The 19,947-nt window shown below is 39.9% G+C and overlaps 1 protein-coding gene across 2 annotated transcripts in view; it reads right to left on the minus strand.

Moving 5' to 3' along the window:
• Positions 1–19,947, minus strand: part of LOC124612154 (vacuolar protein sorting-associated protein 4) — a 175,819-nt gene that overhangs the window by 23,624 nt on the left and 132,248 nt on the right. For both annotated transcript variants that reach the window (XM_047140305.1, XM_047140304.1), the window contains exon 8: positions 11,113–11,341. In XM_047140305.1, the coding sequence (XP_046996261.1) occupies positions 11,113–11,341 (229 nt within the window). The remainder of the gene's footprint in view (positions 1–11,112; positions 11,342–19,947) is intronic.

Consider the following 19,947-nt stretch of genomic DNA (forward strand, 5'->3'; position numbering starts at 1 on the left):
GGAGGTATTGAATAGGATTGGGGAGAAGAGAAGTTTGTGGCACACTTGACTAGAAGAAGGGATCGGTTGGTAGGACATGTTTTGAGGCATCAAGGGATCACAAATTTAGCATTGGCTCTGAGCACTATGGGACTTAACATCTATGGTCATCAGTCCCCTAGAACTTAGAACTACTTAAACTTAACTAACCTAAGGACAGCACACAACACCCAGCCATCACGAGGCAGAGAAAATCCCTGACCCCGCCGGGAATCGAACCCGGGAACCCGGGCGTGGGAAGCGAGAACGCTACCGCACGACCACGAGATGCGGGCACAAATTTAGCATTGGAGGGCAGCGTGGAGGGTAAAAATCGTAGAGGGAGACCAAGAGATCAATACACTAAGCAGATTCAGAAGGATGTAGGTTGCAGTAGGTACTGGGAGATGAAGAAGCTTGCGCAGGATAGAGTAGCATGGAGAGCTGCATCAAACCAGTCTCAGGACTGAAGACCCAACAACAACAACAGTATGAATCTATTGATTTCGCTAGTAATTATAACAACACCGACCATTCGCAAACCCAGTCAACCACATAAACAAACAGCAATTGGCATTCCCCCATTCGTTTTTATTCCGCTCAGCTCTTATACCCCGTTCCCTTTTGTCTGGAGGAAAGTTTGTTTCTAGATGCAACAGGGACTTCCCTGGCAGAGATTTCACATCCACTATGCACACATTCAAAAATCAACTTATGATTCATTCAGAAATCAACTTAGAATGTGTTCAAAAACCAAGAGGGATGCACTTCAAAATCTTATGAATAATTGATAGATCAACGTGCACTGGATGCTAGATGCTGTGTGAAACAAGGTTTTGCTTTACAAAGAACATGAATTTGGCACTCCCTGAAATTGCCGCCCAGGGCAGATACCTCGGTCCCCCATCCTGACCCATGGATCCAGGCCTGCTGCGCATGCATAAATGGGGCAGCTTGGGCGCGCCAATAAAATTTTTGCGGGTAGCGTCTGGCTGATTGGTTGGTTGGTTTGGGGAAGGAGACCAGACAGCGTGGTCATCGGTCGTCTGGCTGATTGCTGCTACTGCTTATACAGCTAACAGCCACACTTCTGTAGCCAGAAGCGGGACAAGGTATTACTCCACACATGACTCAACTGCACATGCACAACAGCCCTCAACTGCTCAAATGAAACTAATGTAAACAGTTGTGACGTCACGCTCATTGGAGGCAATGTGTTGTTATGAAGCATTGCATAGTCTTCCTAAAGCCATTGACACATTTTGCTGTTGGCAGACGCTTCTATGAGCAGTGTGTTTTTTTGTTGTATATTGCAAATTTACTTTGCAACTCACTTTCTATTTTCGTTTCTTTCTCTCGTTCAGGTTTTACTCTGCAGTATTATTCTGCAGTAGTGGGATACAGAGTATCAGTCCTCACCAGTCAAAATTACAAAAATTTAACTGAAAACTAAAACAATGAACAATTCCCAGAATTCTACAAAATTCCCGGGTTTTTCCTGGATCTCCCGGTTGTCTTGGGACATATACACATTGGAGTTTGACCCCACAGTAATGAACTGGACATTAAACGCACTGCACCAATGGGGTTGCTGATGCATTTGTGAGGCTTCTGTATTCCAACCAGGACAATGTGAGAGCTTTACCAAGTCACAAAAATGTGGAGCAATGTTGCTGACACTTCAGTTACAGATGGCATGTATGAGGCAGTCCTGCTAGTTTGGTATCAAACACTAGTCCTAGAGAGTGGTTACGTTTCTGCTACCGTAACTAGCTCATTATGCAAATAAAGGTCCAGGAGTGGATGAGCAGTCCGATAATGTAAGTAGTGCAATATTGAGCTTTCCTATGGCAACCTGTAGTTGGTATTCTTTATTACTTATGTTTGAAGAACTGTAATAAATGCAGAAGTCATTAACATACAGGGGAAGCGAGACTGTATGGTAAAGCAAAGGAAGCCCACTTCCCACATCTTTCGCAATCGTGGTTGCAGCTGGCACTGCAAGGATGTCAGAAAATAAAGTAGAAGCTTGGATACAACAGTGAAGCAAATAAATGTTCTATTTTTCGTGGCTACTAACAATCAAGATACACACAATGTTAAGTGTTGTGACTTGGCAAGACAGCCAAGCCACTAGGAGAGGAAGCCGAAAGGCACGCGTTTAAGCTCACGCAGGCTGGCGTGAGGTCTGGAACAGGTAAAGTAATTAAACTAGCAAAAGAAGGTACGTAGCTTCTGAAATACTTAACTTTAATCCATAATTGGTGAACATCGGTCTGACGGTACATGCATCACAAGATAAATAGCAAATGATAATGGCGCCTTGCTAGGTCGTAGCAAATGACGTAGCTGAAGGCTATGCTAACTATTGTCTCGGCAAATGAGAGCGTAATTTGTCAGTGAACCATCGCTAGCAAAGTCGGCTGTACAACTGGGGCGAGTGCTAGGAAGTCTCTCTAGACCTGCCGTGTCGCGGTGCTCAGTCTGCAATCACTGACAGTGGCGACACGCGGGTCCGATGTATACTAAAGGACCGCGGCCTGGCAAGTGTGGTGTCTGGCGGTGACACCACATTAAGGGTACCTTAACTAAGGCAATCATTTGCTCACAATACTATATTAAAATAAAGGCCATCAGATTTACAGCCCACATGGTGATAATAGAGTAACTGGTTTGATGTACCGGCTACTTTTTGGGATATGTTCCTTTTTTCTAGTGTATCTGTCATTTTTGCAGTTTGCTTGCTCATTTTCGTCACCCGTCTTGTGTTGTGTGGTTTGTTGTTAGTTTGCATGTTCATCTGTGTATCTGATCTTATGAGAACACAGCAAGTGCCATAACCCAGTTTATCAGAATCTTCACACAACGGAAGAGGGGTCAAAATGAGCGAATCCATGTCTCGGGTTATCCATGGTTACTCGACCAGTTCTGAGAAAATGACAAAGTTTCCAATGTACTTTAGGTGCCTTTTAGCATGTGACAATTTCTACCAAGGCGATGGCACTGCACAATATTTTGAAATTCTCATATTAATTCTTCTATACATTCTTATATTTTATTCCTATATTAATTTTTATATTTTACTCTTCAGTAAGATGTGGTCCATTCCCTTGGATGATACAAATCATAGAAACATCCAAAACGTATGAATTCCTAATACCATGAACATCAAGAGAAGGCAGCTCTGTCACAGTCATGCTGTTAACATGTGTACACATTTCACATGTTGGCAATAATTTTGAGGCGAATTGCATGTAACGGACCATTTTTTTCTGAGAATTGGATTGTTCAACTGGTTATGAATCAATGGATAGATTTTTATTCACTGCATTTACTTGCGATGTCCCTTTGCTGTGCAATGAACGTAGTTTTCAGATGAAATGTTTTATTTGCTGGTAAAAGCATATGTAATATGTGTCACAGTGTCCACAAAGCAGCAAGCACTTTGGAGGAATCATTTTCTATGAACATGGTGGTACTCTGCCTTCATCCATGAATCAATATGAAGGATGATGGTTCAATTTTTAACATATGGTTGCATAACTTTATCCAAGAACTAAGTGAATGTTTCTTTCGTCAGTGTCCCGGATTTTGTGATGGTTGTGTATACGTTCGGATGTTGTTTCATTAGTTTGTTAACCTCTTGTTGCAATCGAGAACCAAAGTTTTTGCTAAGTTCTTGAAGACAGATGAAGACTGTTGGCAGTTTTCCGAAAAGAGGTACACCGTATTGGGCGATGTATGAATGTGTCAAGTTATTTAATTGGTTGACAGCAAGTTCTATGACTTTTTCATCTTGGTGTGACAAAATTCGTTTACTGTTGTTGCAATATCGTTTACTATTGTTGCAATATTCACATTCAGTTTTATCTGTTTTGATCACAAAATTAGGGCTGAAGTGCAGAATTATAGCAGACATATGATATTGAAACACCTCTGTGGTTTGGAATAATTCTTCGAACATACTTTTTTCCCCTGTGTTGACTTATTTGGTGACATGTCACTACTAAATCCTATTCTTTGCCTTTAAGGTATCACACCACATTTGTGAAGCTTTAGTAAAAAAATCTTTGGATTGCAATGAAGCTGTTACCCGCCATCGCCTGCTGCTGCAACATGATGTCTGATCTTTCCATGTTCTTCAAAAGGTTTGTAGATCTGCAAAAGGATTATTTTATATTTTTTGTTGTTTGTTCTTTCACTTTGTTCTTCCATTGTTATAGCTGTTTACTATTTTGTGGTTTGTATGTGCTTTTTGACTTTATCATTTTCAATGTGTATTTTGGATGAAGTTTGTTAAGCCTTATTGCCTTTAATTGTAATCAAAAATGAAATAACATTCTTCTGTCTCATGGACTTCCTGCACAAAATTGTACATTACAGGAAAGTAATATGGGTACATTTATTAAAAAAATAATTCTAATGGAAATGAGTCAATTTCTGGTTCATCTTCACTTCTTTATGGTGACCTGGAAGACTTTTGTTTGACAAATGCATGTGAGTATGCCCTTCACCTGCTTCATCTAAAGTTTCCTCTGCAGTTTCTTCAGCAAACACCCTTCAGCTGATATGATTGATCATTTTTTTCTCCCATTTCTTTACCCAAGAGTTTTGACTGGTTGAATTTTATTGTTTGTGTTTCATTAATTTTATCCAATTTCTCAAATGTTTTTGTTGTTGTTGTTGTTGTTGTTGTGGTCTTCAGTTCTGAGACTGGTTTGATGCAGCTCTCCATGCTACTCTATCCTGTGCAAGCTTCATCATCTCCCAGTACCTACTGCAACCTACATCATCCTGAATCTGCTTAGTGTATTCATCTCTTGGTCTCCCTCTACGATTTTTACCCTCCACGCTGTCCTCCAATGCTAAATTTGCGATTCCTTGATGCCTCGAACATGTCTTACCAACCGATCCCTTCTGGTCAAGTTGTGCACAAATTTCTCTTCTCCCCAATTCTATTCAATACCTCCTCATTAGTTACGTGATCTACCCACCTAATCCTCAGCATTCTCCTGTAGCACCACATTTCAAAGGCTTCTATTCTCTTCTTGTCCAAACTATTTATCGTCCATGTTTCAATTCCATACATGGCTACACTCCATACAAATACTTTCAGAAACGACTTCCTGACACTTAAATCAATACTCGATGTTAACAAATTTCTCTTCTTCAGAAACCCTTTCCTTGCCATTGCCAGTCTACATTTTATATCCGCTCTACTTCGACCATCATCAGTTATTTTGCTCCCCAAATAGCAACTCCTTTACTACTTTAAGTGTCTCATTTCCTAATCTAATTCCCTCAGCATCACCCGACTTAATTCAACTACATTCCATTATCCTCGTTTTGCTTTTGTTGATGTTCACCTTATACCCCCCTTTCAAGACACTGTCCATTCCGTTCAACTGCTCTTCCAAATCCTTTGCTGTCTCTGACAGAATTACAATGTCATCGGCGAACCTCAAAGTTTTTATTTCTTCTCCATGGATTTTAATACCTACTCTGAACTTTTTCTTTTGTTTGTATAAGAATATACAGCCTACAGTTGCAGGTTAACTTTATCGTTTACCTGGGTTTCAACGTTAGTTATAATGTCTTCTTCAGAGCATAAAATATTATTTAAATATTTGCCTAAAACAGGCCATGTCCTAAGCCAACTTTATACAACTTGATGCATAACCATAAGGTTTTGTCACTACTATCAAACACTCTTGTTTAATAGAAGTGACAAAGCATGTAAACCCCTGCATGTCTTTGACAGAGGAACTGTAACAGGTCAGGTGTATCGGGACATCATTTTGTACCAGTATGTCCGCCTTTTTAGAGGTGCAGTGGGTCCCACCTTCCTCCTGACGGATGATAACACATGGCTCCACCGAGTTGGCATCGTGGAGGAGTTCCTTGAAACAGAAGATGTCAGGTGAATGGAGTGGCACCATCGAGCACATCTGGGATGCTCTCGGTTGACGTATCGCCGCACGTCTTCAAACCCTAGGACACTTCAGGAGCTCCGACAGGCACTGGTGCAACAATGGGAGGCTATACCTCAGCAGCTGCTCGACTACCTGATCCAGAGTATGCCAACACATTGCGCGGCCTGTGTAAGTGTGCATGGTGATCATACCCCATATTGATGTCGGGGTACATGAGCTGGAAACAGTGGCGTTTTGTAGCACATGTATTTCGCGATGGTTTTCTCAACTTATTACCAATACTGTGGACTTACAAATCTGTGTCGTGTGTGTTCCCTATGTATCTATGCTATTAGCGCCGGTTTTGTGCAGTGCCACGTTGTGTGGCACCATATTCTGCAATTATCCTTAATTTATGAGCACGAGTGTATTTCTAACAGGTCGTGGGAAAATACTGCGAATGGTGCTTTGAAAAGCATTAGTTTCAAAGTACATGCCCTTTTACGCAAGATGAATTATGTTACACGTGAGAACGCATGATGAATTTCTTAAATCCCAGAGTGTTTGGCTCTCATTTAAAACTTAACACATTGAGGACTAACCACTTAGAAGAATTTGAGCCCAGAAGACCAGAAATTAATGTCATTATTTAAAATTTTGCTGGCACATTTGTGGGGTGTGTCAAAGTGCAACACACGCAAAAAATACCAATAGTATATGTGAAAGCTTAACTTTTCTTGCAGCTGCACTATGGTGCATTAATTTAAGCCATTAATTCTTCCTATTTGTGTGTTCACACTACTTGACAGTGATGTTGCTATTAGCCGACTATGTCACGTGGCCTATGCTCTGAATATCTGCTGTCATTGGCTGGCGAGATCATGTGACACCAGCTATGATTGGCTTACAAAAGCATATTTACATCTCTGTTTCAATGCTTCTGAAACTAATGTGCTGTTTCGAATCTATACTTTTGTAATATGAATACGAAAATACGCAGCATATCGTAATATGAAAATATGCAGCGTAAATGTTGCTGCACATCACAGATCTTTCCAAAAGTTTTTTATTTTTTTTTTTTTTTTTTTTGCCAAGTTTTTTCATTCTCTAAGTTCTACACTGGTGTATAAAACCTTCACCATTCAAAGGATTGATATTTTTACAGCTCCAAGGGACTCACTTATTATAGAAAAAGTGTGTTTTTCTCATTGGATGAAATTATTTTAATGTGTGGGAAACGTGTGTTTTTTTGACTGGGAAAAATCTGGGATTTTTTTTTCCTTGTCTGCCTATACACCCTGCAGCAACTCTATTCAAGTCTAATAGACTAGTGTAATAATAGCAGACTACATAGCTCAATGGCAGCTGGTTAAACAAAATGATCTAGGGAATCACAATTGGGTGCCCACCAGGTTCAACCTGTGGCTTCATCTTTCGGAGTCTTTCCATCGAGCACCTCCTAACAGAGATGGTTGAGTATACATACACTGACGGTGTTGTTGCATACATTGATCTGTTGGTTGCCGTGTCAGCCAACTCGACAAGAGAACTAAACACCAAAGGCTTTGGCACTCTACACAGGGTGGGGATGTGGTGCTTGAAAAACAAGCTCTCTATAGCCCAGAACAAGCCAGCCTACATATTACTAAGAGGACTGGGTCATAAAACTGCACAAAGTAAATAGTCACAGAAAACATGGGGTCAGTGGAAGAGTCTGATTCCACCCGCCTGCTTTGACCTGTGCGTTATGTAAGGGTGTTGCGGTTTGCGGCATCATTACAGCGCGGAGTTTATGAGTTGGTTGTGTTTGTAGATGTCATCTTGTTGTGTCTGATGGTGCCTCCTGGTGGTGTGTATGTGTATGTACTGAGTGTAATGTGTTGTATTGGATTCATTTCAGTCTTGGTGTTGGATGTGTGAAGTCGTTGGCAGTGTTTGTAGTTTGGGACGTAAGGTTTGGAAGTTTTTTCAGTGAGTTATAAGTTAATTTTTTGGCTTATGTGTTTGGCGGTTTTGTTAGATGTTATTGATTTGCTGTTTGTTGTGTGGTAAGACATTTAATTTATTGTGTGGCTTCTGTTGTTAGGCATGGATATGATGATGAAATATAACAGTGCTATGTTGCAGTCGAAGATGGGGGAGGACATGTTGTCCATTATTAAATTCATCCAGTTATTTGGACCGATCGCTGAGTATTTGTCGCGAGAACATGAGGCTGACCAGAGTTCTGTCACCTCAGACCAGGGACGGGAACATGTGCCAGTGTTCACGTGCGTGCGTGTGTGTGTGTGTGTGTGTGTGTGTGTGTGTGTGTGTGTGTGTGTGTGTGTGTGTGTGTGTGTGGGGGGGGGGGGGGGGGGGGGGGGAGGGGGGTTGAGGGCCAGAATTTGTTGGTGGTAAGTAATTGTTCTTTTGAGTCAATTCTTTTCGAGTTGTGATGTTTTGTGTATTGAATGTGTTTTAATTTATATAGGGATGTGTATTTTTAGATTATTGAGGTGTTGTGGTTTTGGTTTTATTTTTCGTAGTTGGTTTTTTGGTATCAATAGTTGTGGTTGACCCATATAGGTTAAGGAAAATGCCAGATCCCAATTTTCGTAATTCTAGTTATAGGTATTGGTGTTTTGGTACCATCAGCTGTGATTGACCTATAGAGATGAAGGGAATTGTCCTATTCCAATTTTTGTAGTTTTAGTTGTAGGTGTTAGTGGTTTAGTATTGTCAGCTGTGGTTGAACAACATAGGTCACGGGAAGTGTCAGATTACTTTAGATTTTTGTTGGTGTAAAGGAATGTTGTAAATTTACTTTCGTCATTTTGTGTGTTTTGGGATTTCCCGCGTTTGTCCCATTAGTCTGATTGTAGTTTTGGAGGGAGATGTTATTGTCTTATTTATATTTATTTTCATGTTTGTTGCCATGTGTATGTAGTGACATCATAGGCACCATATTGGAGACGTGTAGAATAGCCATTTCCACCATATTGATGACATCATGGGTCAAAGCAGATGGGTGGAATCAGACACTTCTGTAATCCCAAAACATGTAACCAGATACTTACGGGTACAGGTTGACGACTGATGTTTAAAATATTGTTTGCATCACCATATTCACTTACAGACTTCCACTACAAACTGAACGAATGTGAATGAACCACAGGGCCTACTGAGAATCAATAATTTGTTTCATTGCGATCACATAGGCACACAATGAACAGAACTATTGTTAGGCAAGGTCAAAGAGGTGTTCTGCTGAGATCAGGGAACTTTCAGTACCATATTTACTTTTATCTTTGTTAATGTGCGATCACCAAGGTAACTAAATGAACCTTTATTTTTTCCTCATTAAAAGTTGCACAAAAGACATTTATATTGTATTCCAGTATGTACTTATGGATCTTAATAAATAAATGAAAACCTAAAACTTAGCATGCAGCTGTCATAATATTATGGCAGTTGCAGGAAATGGAAATGTGCAGCAGACATAATATTACATTACACCAGTCGTAATATTACGTTACACCAGTTGTGATGATTTTCTGGGGAGTCAGATGTATATTTACAGCTTCTGCAAATGTCTGTAGGATTTACAGGCTATACAGTTTCTGTTAGATAGTAGAAGCAGTATCACTGAAAAATTCATCATTTTTTAAACCTTTGTTATGCTTCTTGTTTTGTAAGCGTTAACTGACATTCAAATTCTCTCTGTTTCCTGTGCTTCTGTTTTTGAGTTCAGAATGGGCAGTGAAGAAAAGAAATTTCTATTTAGGGCACCATGGTGCAGTTATAAGGAGTTGTAGTCTGCAGATGTTACTCTAGATGTCTCCTGACTTGGGAGCTGTTTGTCAGGTCCACATACGTACATAGCGTGCAGTGTAGATTTGCATTCTCAGGCATTCCCAATTCCTCATCGGGACACACTGTTTGCTGCAGAGGTGCATCTGATGGTGATGTATTGAGTAAGGACCATGTGCTGATACAAAGTTCATCATGCCTTGACTGGGTGTGCAAGGTGCTTTTTCAATGGCTCCCTGATGTTGAGTAACAAGAAGTTAAACTCTGTGGCCCCTAACACTGTTCACACACACACACACACACACACACACACAGTCACTCAACACTGTGCTAGTCTCTTAGCTCTTGCTCCATAGTTTCCTTATTTTGTCTGGTCTGCCCACGCCCAGACAGTATGTCGCAGCTTGCTGAGGGGCTGTTACGTCAGTCCGGTATATTCAGAGCACCCGGCACAGTGCTTCCACCATGTCATAAAGGCTGAGCTTCATTTTACAGTTTTTCCTACAAATTCAGTTGGCTAAGACACGACACAATGTTCCACTTTCACATAGCTAATGCACGCAAAAAAATTATGGAATGCAGGACTTAAAAATCATCCCCAGCCTCTAACTGAAGAGCATCACATTACCACACATAAATCCAATCACCACTGACTGTGTTCCTTGAGATGCTAATCATTTGGCATGACCCTCAGTGCACATATAGCTTGGCTCTGAGCACTATGGGACTTAACTTCTGTGGTCATCAGTCCCCTAGAACTTAGAACTACTTAAACCTAACTAACCTAAGGACATCACACACATCCATGCCCGAGGCAGGATTCGAACCTGCGACCGTAGCAGTCGCGCGGTTCCGGACTGAGCGCCTTAACCGCGAGACCACCGCGGCCGGTGCACATATAGCTTCCCCAATCCCATGATATGGCAGGCACTATTCCTAAAGCAGATTATTCCCAGAATTTTATTTAAGATTTTGCCTCTACATATTCAACTCTCAACAGCTTTTCTGCAGGAAATATGCTTTTGGTGTTGTTATATACTTAATTGGTAACTGCTGATTTTCATAATTTTATATTGTTCTCGCCTTTCCTTTACGATACAACAAAAAAAGACAGAGAAAAATTAACTGCAAAATGATCTTAATTTTAAGATGGAAGAAAACAGATAAAGAAAAAGCCAACACTGTTGGATTTATCCATTTGGAATAATTTTTCAATGTAGTGAGTACTGAAATAGGATGAACAGACTAATGGTGTGTAAGTGTCCAACTAAGGTATCAGGATTAGACCTTTGTAACCTTTCATTGCTACCAAATATTAGGAGGGGGAAGTCAAATTTATAAAAATAATAAATGGAATAGCAAAACATACTCTTCTGTTTTCTTTACCTACCATTGTCACGGGCGGTTCAAATAGTTTGTCACCAGGAACATCCATCCATGTCATCTCTATAGCGCCAGGACAACCTGGGGAACATGGAGTTAGTAGGTCATCTGCTATTACATTAGGATCAATAGGTGATGGACCTCGAACTCTTTGAAAATGTGTTGCAGTCTGGACCTTGCGAACTGGCTGCATGAGTGCATCTCGCACTACAATACTAATGTCTGCTCCAGAATATCTGAAAGAAACAAAATGAAAAAGTAATTAATATCTACAAAAAGGTAACATATTTGTAGTGGCATCTCTGCTGACATCCACATGCAATTACATCACAAATCACCTTTCCTTTATTTATTTAAATTGTGCAGCTTGTGCCAGACAACAAATCTAACAGTTTTTTGTTGGATCCCTATTAGATACACGGATTTGAAGTCGCTTATTGTTTCTTTCACCTCTAGCAATCATTTGTTAATGTGTAAAATTCAAAGTTGCACCGTGGTTCTGAGTTCATATTAAACTGTAGGTCTGCCTATAATTAGCTGGCTAAGTCAATTCAAAGGTCGAAGAAAAGCAAAGGCAAACCACCTCCAATAGGATCAAGCACAGTAAAGTGTTGTGGTTTTCAAACCAACCCTTTGCGTTAGCAAGTACTTTCTACTGATGAAAGGTGACATTTGGATTCTCCTGCAACCCTGAAACATGCATAGTATTTGCCTGTTATTGTTTCAATATCTGTGACTGGTTTTCGAACGATGTGACTACCAATTCATTTCTATGGAAACTGGTAGAGCAGGTAACAAATCAGTACACAAAATCAATTTATTCTTTTTTAAATGGTCTAGATACTGATGAGAAATTGGTCAGCATTCAACAAATTCAGCACCCATTTTGCACAAAACTATCTCAATTTTAGGGAAAATTTAAAATGCTCTTTTGTCTCATACTTACTGTGCTAACTATTTCGTACACTTTTAATCATCAGTCACCTGAGTACCTCACAAATGCAGGGCCTGAGATGATATCCATGTGCATCACCTTCAAAGGAAATATGACAGATTTAAATAAAGCCATCCACTTCTAAACTGTTTAAAATTAACCCTTCATCTGCAGTGCAGTGGATTGCCTTAGCAGTCTAAGCACACTATGCCCTCAGTGCCATTGCAGCAGTTCCAGCTCCAAATTCTCCATGATGCAGTCAACTGCTGCACACAGAGGTCTGTGAGGATAAGAGAAATGCTATCTGCATGCAAAAGTCACTAATCAACTTCTCTTATCTGCATATGTCAATATTAAAATTCTGTAAACCAGTTTAACCTGTTAAGCACTCTAAAATGTGGGTCTGATGCCAGCTTACCATCAGAATTTCAGCCTGCTGAAGTTGGATGTCATAGTTTACATTCCACAGACAAAGAAAGTAAGGGCAATCATGACCATATTTTAATATAACATAGCATGTTATTTCATGAAATTTTCTTGGAACATTTTTGGGACACTGAGAATTCAGATGAAGGGTGGCAGGATGTTGTCACACATTGTACTCAGTCAGATGTTAATTATATGATTCGTTTGTAAAATATACTTGGTTTTTTACTTGTAGGGGAGAGGGGGTTAAGGGAATAAACAGCGAGGTTGTTAGTCCCTCATTTATGAGTGAGTTTGTCTAGAGTTAGTGGCGTCATCCAATAATTTAGTCTAACTGTTATAGTATGTACAAGCAATAATATCAAGGCACCAAAATGCCAGAGATGAGGAATGATTTGAAAAGATGTGAAAGTATATAGGTTTCCAGTGTGAAGGTCAGAGTGTAAACAATGGGTCCCCCAGGTCTCATCTGAACCCCTGTCAATCCAGTGCACAGCTACAACAGGAAGGGAATAAATAATGCCTTCTATCTGGGCAATTCATAACAGTAAATATGAGACAAAACATATTAAACATCATTAGGACCAAGAATAGTAAAATAAGGTCAGCTGGTGGGTACATGCAGTCAAATTCCCGTCATCACTGCTCTCTTGAGGAACTGATAGGAACAGTTGCTGGAAGGTCACTGGGGTGGGGTGACAGCTGTATATCATTGAAGTAGATTGGTCTCAATTCCTGGTCAGTAGCTAACCAAGGAGAAGGGTGTAGGAATACACAGGGAACCTAAGAAGGTATGTGGGGTCCTGGAAAAGCATCTCAAAGTGCATTCTCACTTGAGAAAGGCTATCAAGGGGTTGACATCCCTTTTATGAAAAAATTGATGAGTAAGAAATTGTTGTATGGTTACTGCGCAAGAGAGAAAGAGTTGGTACCTCCGGAACCTGCAAGGTAAAACCCCCACTTCAACATGCAGACTCACTATGGGACTAATCCAAAGTGCCAGTGACTAAGTCTTACTTCACAATACTGTACTGGATCCAATAATTTCAAAGCCAAAGATGCCACAAACTTCATAACCATAGTTTTTTGATATTGCTGTTATTATGGTCTTCAGTCCAGAGACTGGTTTGATGCAGCTCTCCATGCTACTTTATCCTGAGCAAGCCTCTTCATCCTCAAGTAAATACTGCAACCTACATCCTTCTGAATCGGCTTAGTGTATTCATCCCTTGGTCTCCCTCTACAATTTTTACCCTCCACGCTTCCCTCCAATACTAAACTGGTGATCCCTTGATGCCTCAGAATGTGTCCTACCAGCCAATCCCTTCTTCTAGTCAAGTTGTGCCACAAATTCCTCTTCTCCCCAATTCTATTCAGTACCTCCTCATTAGTTACGTGGTCTACCCATCTAATCTTCAGCATTCTTCTGTAGCACCACATTTCGAAAGCTTCTATTCTCTTCTTTTCTGAACTATTTATTGTCCATGTTTCACTTATGTAAATGTCAACACTCCATACAAATAGTTTCAGAAAATATCTCCTGACAGTTAAACCTATGCACGATGTTAACAAATTTCTCTTCTTCAGAAACAACTTTCTTGCCACTGCCAGTCTACATTTTCTACCCTCACAATTTTGAGCATCATCAGTTATTTTGCTCCCCAAATAGCAAAACTCATATACTACCTTAAGTGTCTTATTTCCTAATTTAATTCCCTCAGAATTAATTTGACTACATTCCATCAGCCTCATTTTGCTTTTGTTGATTTTCATCCTCTTTTCAAGACACTGTCCATTCCGTTCAACTGCTCTTCCAGGTCCTTACCTGTCTGACAGAATCACAATGTCATCAGCAAACCTCAAAGTTTTTATTTCTTCTCCATGGATTTTAATTCCTACTCCAAATTTTTCTTTTGTTTCCTTTACTGCTGCTCAATATATAGACTGAACCATATCGGGGATAGGCTACAACCCTGTCTGACTCCCTTACCAACAACCGCTTCCCTTTCATGCTCCTCAACTCTCCTAACTGCCATCTGGTTTCTCTACAAGTTGTAAATAGGCTTTTGCTCCTTGTATTTGACCCCTGCCAACTTCAAAATTTGAAAGAGAGTATTCCAGTCATCACTGTCAAAAGCTTTCTACAAATGCTAGAAATGTAGGTTTGCCTTTCCTTAATTTATCTTCTAAGATAATTTGTAGGGTTAGTATTGACTCGCGTGTTACAAAATTTCTACAGGATCCGTTAATTTTCACATCTGTCAACACCTGTTTTCTTTGAGATTGGAATTATTATATTCTTCTTGAAGTCTGAGAGTATTTTGCCTGTCTCATACACTTTGCTCACCAGATGGTAGAGTTTTGTCATGGCTGGCTCTCCCAAGGCTATCAGTAGCTCTAACGGAATGTTGTCTACACCTGTGGCCTTGTTCCGATTTAGGTCTTTCAGCGCTCGATCAAATTCTTCGCGCAGTATGTTGTCTCCCATTTCATCTTCATCTACGTCTTTTTCTATTTCCATAATACTGCCCTCAAGTACATCACCCTTTTATAGATCCTCTATATACTTCTACCACCTTTTGGCTATCCCTTCTTTGCTTAGAAGTGGCTTTCCGTCTGAGCTCTTGATATTCATACAGGTGGTTCGTTCTCTCTCTCTCTTTCTCTCTCTCTCTCTCTCTCTCCCCCCCCCCCCCCCCCCCCCCCAAAGGTCTCTCTAATTTTCCTAGTGATATATGCCTATACATCCTTACATTTGTCCTCTACCTATCCCTGCTTATCCATTTTGCACTTCCTGTCGATATCATTTTTGAGAGTTTTGTATTCCTTTTTGCCTGCTTCATTTGCTAAATTTTTATTGTTTCCTCTTTCATCAGTTAAATTCAGTATTTCTTCTGTTAACCAAGGATTTCTACTAGCCCTCTGCTTTTTACCTACTTAATCCTCTGCTGCCTTCACTATTTCATCTCTCAAAGTCACCCATTCTCCTACTGTATTTCTTTCCCCCCAATCTTGTCAATTGTTCACTAATGCTCTCTCTGAAACTTTCTACACCCTCATATCTGGTTCTTTCGGTTTATCCAGATCCCATCTCCTTAAATTCCCACCTTTTTGCAGTTTCTTAAGTTGTAATCTACAGTTCATAACCAATAAATTGTGGTCAGAATCAACATCTGCCCCTGGTAATGTCTTACAATTTAAAGCCTGGTTCCTAAATCTCTGTCTTGCCATTATATATTCTATCTGAAACCTTCCAGTGTCTCCAGGCCTGTTCCACGTATACAATCTTTTTTCATGATTCTTAAACCAATTGTTAGCTATGATCAAGTTATGCTCTGTCCAAAATTCTATCAGGCAGCTTCCTTTTACATTCCTTATCCCCATTCCAAATTCACTTACAACTTTTGCTTCTCTTCCTTTTCCTACATCGAACTCCAGTCCCCCATTACTATTAAATTTTTGTCTCCCTCCTTCACTAATTGAATAATTTCTTTTACTGCATCATACATTTCCCCAATTTCATCATCATCATCTTCATCATCATCATCTGCAGAGCTAGTTGGCATAAAACTTGCACTACTGCGGTAGTCGTGGGCTTCGTTTCTATCTTGGCTATAATAATGTGTTCACTATGCTGTTGGTAGTAGCTTACCTGTGCTCCTGGTTTTTTAATTCATTATTAAACCTACTCCTGCATTACCCCTATTTGAATTCGCATTTATAACCCTGTATTCACCTGACCACAGGTCGTCTTCCTCCTGCCACCAAACTTCACTAATTCCCACTACATCTAACTTTAACCTATCCATTTTCCTTTTTAAATGTTCTAAGCTACCTGCCCAATTGAGGAGTCTGACATCCCATGCTTCAATCCGTAGATGCTAGTTTTCTTTCTCCCGATAACGAAGTCCTCCTGAGTAGCCCATGCCCGGAGATCCAAATGGAATATTTTATCCAAGCGGACACCATCATCTTTTAATCATACAGTAAAGCTGCATGCCCTCGGGAAAAATTACAGATGTAGTTTCCCCTTGGTTTCAGCCATTTGCAGTACCAGCACTCTACCCATTCTAAAAGGGTATTTCTGTCTCAGAAACAGGCGGTTCGGGCAATAAGTGATGTAAATTCACGAGTCTCTTGTTGACCCCTGAGTGTTTTGACATTGGCTTCTCAATATATATATATATATATATATAGTCCTTACGTCATTTCTTGTTAACAATATTAGCTTATTCCCAAGAATAAGCAGCTTTCACTCAGTTAATACTCGGCGGAAATCAAACCTGCATTAGGATAGGACTTCCTTAACTCTTGTGCTGAAAGGTACACTGCTGCATCCATTTTCAATAAGCTACCACTCGAATTCAAAAATCTTAGCAGTAATCCATGCGCTTTCAAATCGAAACTGAAGAGTTTCCTCATGTGTCACTCCTATTCTGTCGAGGAGTTCCTTGAAAAATTAAGCCGATTCTTGTTGTATTGTTTATTGCGTTTACTTAAACTTATGGACTGACCTTTTTCGGGTTCATAAAAATTTATTTTTATCTGTTATGACTTTTATGTTGTAATTTCATATACTGACACGTTCCATGACCTTAGAGAATTTTCCCCTCAAGTTGCTCCTATGGAACTTGATATGTAAATAAAAAATATACAAGCAAGGCCGTTTTGTTAATGTTACAAGGCCAGGTCAGCCAATCATCCAGACTGTTGTCCCTGCAACTACTGAAAAGTTGCTGCCCTTCTTCAGGAACTACAAATTTGTCTGGCCTCTCAACGGATACCCCTCAATTGTTGTTGCACCTATGTATCGCTGAGGCATGCAAGCCTCCCCACCAACGGCAAGGCCCATGGTTCACAGGGGGGAAAGCATAGTTTACAGGGGATAAAACCAAAGCCCATCAAATACAGAGTAGAGTAGCACTATCTGCACCTCAAGAGGTGTGCATGAGGTTGCAGAGAGCATTAAATTTTCACTTGCAGCTAGTTGTTAGTATGTAGGTGTCATGTCAATTTTATATCGAAGAGAAGTCCCAAAAATAAGGGTTCTGTAGCAACATCCAAGTGCTGTGTATTCAAGTAGAGTTCTGGGTCAGGATGAACTGTGACATGGTGACAGAAATGCAAGACTCACATTTTTCCATAAGGAGCCATTGGGAGCCATTGGAAAGGGTCCAAGCAGGGACCCCTCAGATGGCATTCAGTTAAAGCTACAGATTGAGAACTATACCAAATGCAAAAGTAATACTGTTAGATATACCCTCACATGGTATGTAACACACAAAGCACCCAGGTACATTGTCGAACATGGTCGTTTTGGTGGTGCAGGTGTTATGGTTTGAGAAGGCATAATAAAGCATTGGCATACTGACCTCCAGCTATCTGAACATGGAACACTCATTGATCAATTTTCTTTTGACTCTATACTGCTCCTCCACGTTGGTCTTTTCACGGGTGTGTTCAGGCCTGACTTCATTTTTATGGGCGACTATGCATGACTGCATCAAACTGGAGCTCTTGGAATAAGAGGATAATCAAGCATGGGAGTAGTCCACCACTGAAATGACAAGTCACTTTTCTGATATCTCTTCTGTAATATAAACACAATCTTTCCACTACACAACTTCATTTACAACTGTTGGTGAACAGATCTCTCTCAATCTGTGGCTCAAAATAGATTACCACGTACTGACGTGATATTGCGGAATAAAAGTCTCATCTTCAATTGTTCTGGCATTGTCATTATCGCCCATGCCCTTTTCCATAACTTCCAAGGCCCAGTGATGCCAAAGCATAAGGCGCCTTCCACAACAGGTGGAGATGCTCACTTGGTGTCGTGACTTCTTGATGTTCTGAGCTGGTGCCTTTTACACCCCATCTTAACCCATATCTACACAATGTTTCCTGTTTCCATGTACATCTTTTGTTGGCCTCAGTGGTTAAAAGTGGAACCTGTTATTCCACAGAAGCCACATGTTACACAACAGTCTTCGAAATAAATTTTAATTTGGTACCTCTACATGTTACCGAGAAAAAGGGGTCGTAACACATGGAAAGACAGACAACAGAGTGATTCTTTTACTGACTGAGGCGTAGAACCCTAAAAAGGGCAAAGGAGGAGGAGGAGGAGGAGGAGGAGAAATGGTATAGGAATAGGAATGGAAGCAGTACTTTTTAAGTTGTGTTTTTCAAGATGTGATGCTTATGGTTGTGAAGGAATCCTCTGATACAACAGATTCTGTCTGGCCCTGCATACACAGTTTGCGTCTGAGGTGGGATGAATAAGTTTTTGCTGCGAGAAGTGTAGCCAGAAGAAAAGAGAAAGAGTAACAATGACCCAATCACAGAATGTAATGCTTTTAGAGTTAACCTCACAGCATTAATTGATTTATGACTTAAAGCACCCCATATACAAGGACATTTTGTTTCAGGACAACACATGGGAACAAACTGGTACACAACAAACTGTCAGGTTAAGTTAAAAAACATATTTCCTCCAACATATTATAATTATCTTCAACGCAATTCAGGAAAAACCAGAATTACTGCTATCTAATATTATTTATTTATATTTATTCATCCAAGGATCATCTCAAAATGATATAGGATTTTTCAAGGTAATACAATCCAAATCAATAGGTCAAAATACACTCCAAGAAAAAAAGAGATGTACCACAAAGGAATTACCTGAAGGAGACAGAAATAGACAGATGCGATATATTTGTACAGACAAACAGCTGACTACAAATTCAGAAAAAAATTGATGAGTTATTCAAGAGAAATCTGAGCTTCGCAAACTGAGCAAGTGAATAATATATCGGTCCTCCTTATGCAAGCAATTATTTGGCTTGACACTGATTGACAGAGTTGTTGGATGTCCTCTTGAAGGATATCTTGTCAAATTATGTCCAACTGCCAAGTTGAAGGCATTAGAAGTAATTTCAATATTGGACATCCTGTTGTTAACATTTTTTGGCCTGTGTAAAATAATTTATTTGTTGAATATTCTATTTTACATGGAAAACACTTTGTGTCAAGGTTGGTTTGGGACTATATAAACTAAGATGAGTTACAAGGGACAGAACACTGGGCTTAGTAGGAAAAAATACTGCCTCTGAGAAAGCCATGCATATCTTGTTTCTCAGAAAGGTACAGCTCATCAAAAGATCCAAGAACTCAATGGAACTATATTCTGAATTGGCTATAAGAAGGTGTGCCTTCCAGATATTCAAAGAAAATCAGTAGTGAAATGACCAAAAATGTTCAACATCAAGTGGATGAAGAATTAATAAGCTCAAAGAGACAGTAAACATATTCTTGTTCATTATATGATAAATACCCATAAATCATTCAAATTGCTACTGGTGTAAACCTGAAAAAAATTGGAGGTATGCTCCAAAAGTGCTTCTGCATATCACAATCTAACAGTGCAACAGCAACTTACTTAGTTTTATGAGAAACAATATGAATTAGCTATTTTCT

The sequence above is a fragment of the Schistocerca americana genome, chromosome 1 (genome assembly GCF_021461395.2).
Source record: "Schistocerca americana isolate TAMUIC-IGC-003095 chromosome 1, iqSchAmer2.1, whole genome shotgun sequence".
Classification (NCBI taxonomy): Eukaryota; Metazoa; Arthropoda; class Insecta; order Orthoptera; family Acrididae; genus Schistocerca; species Schistocerca americana.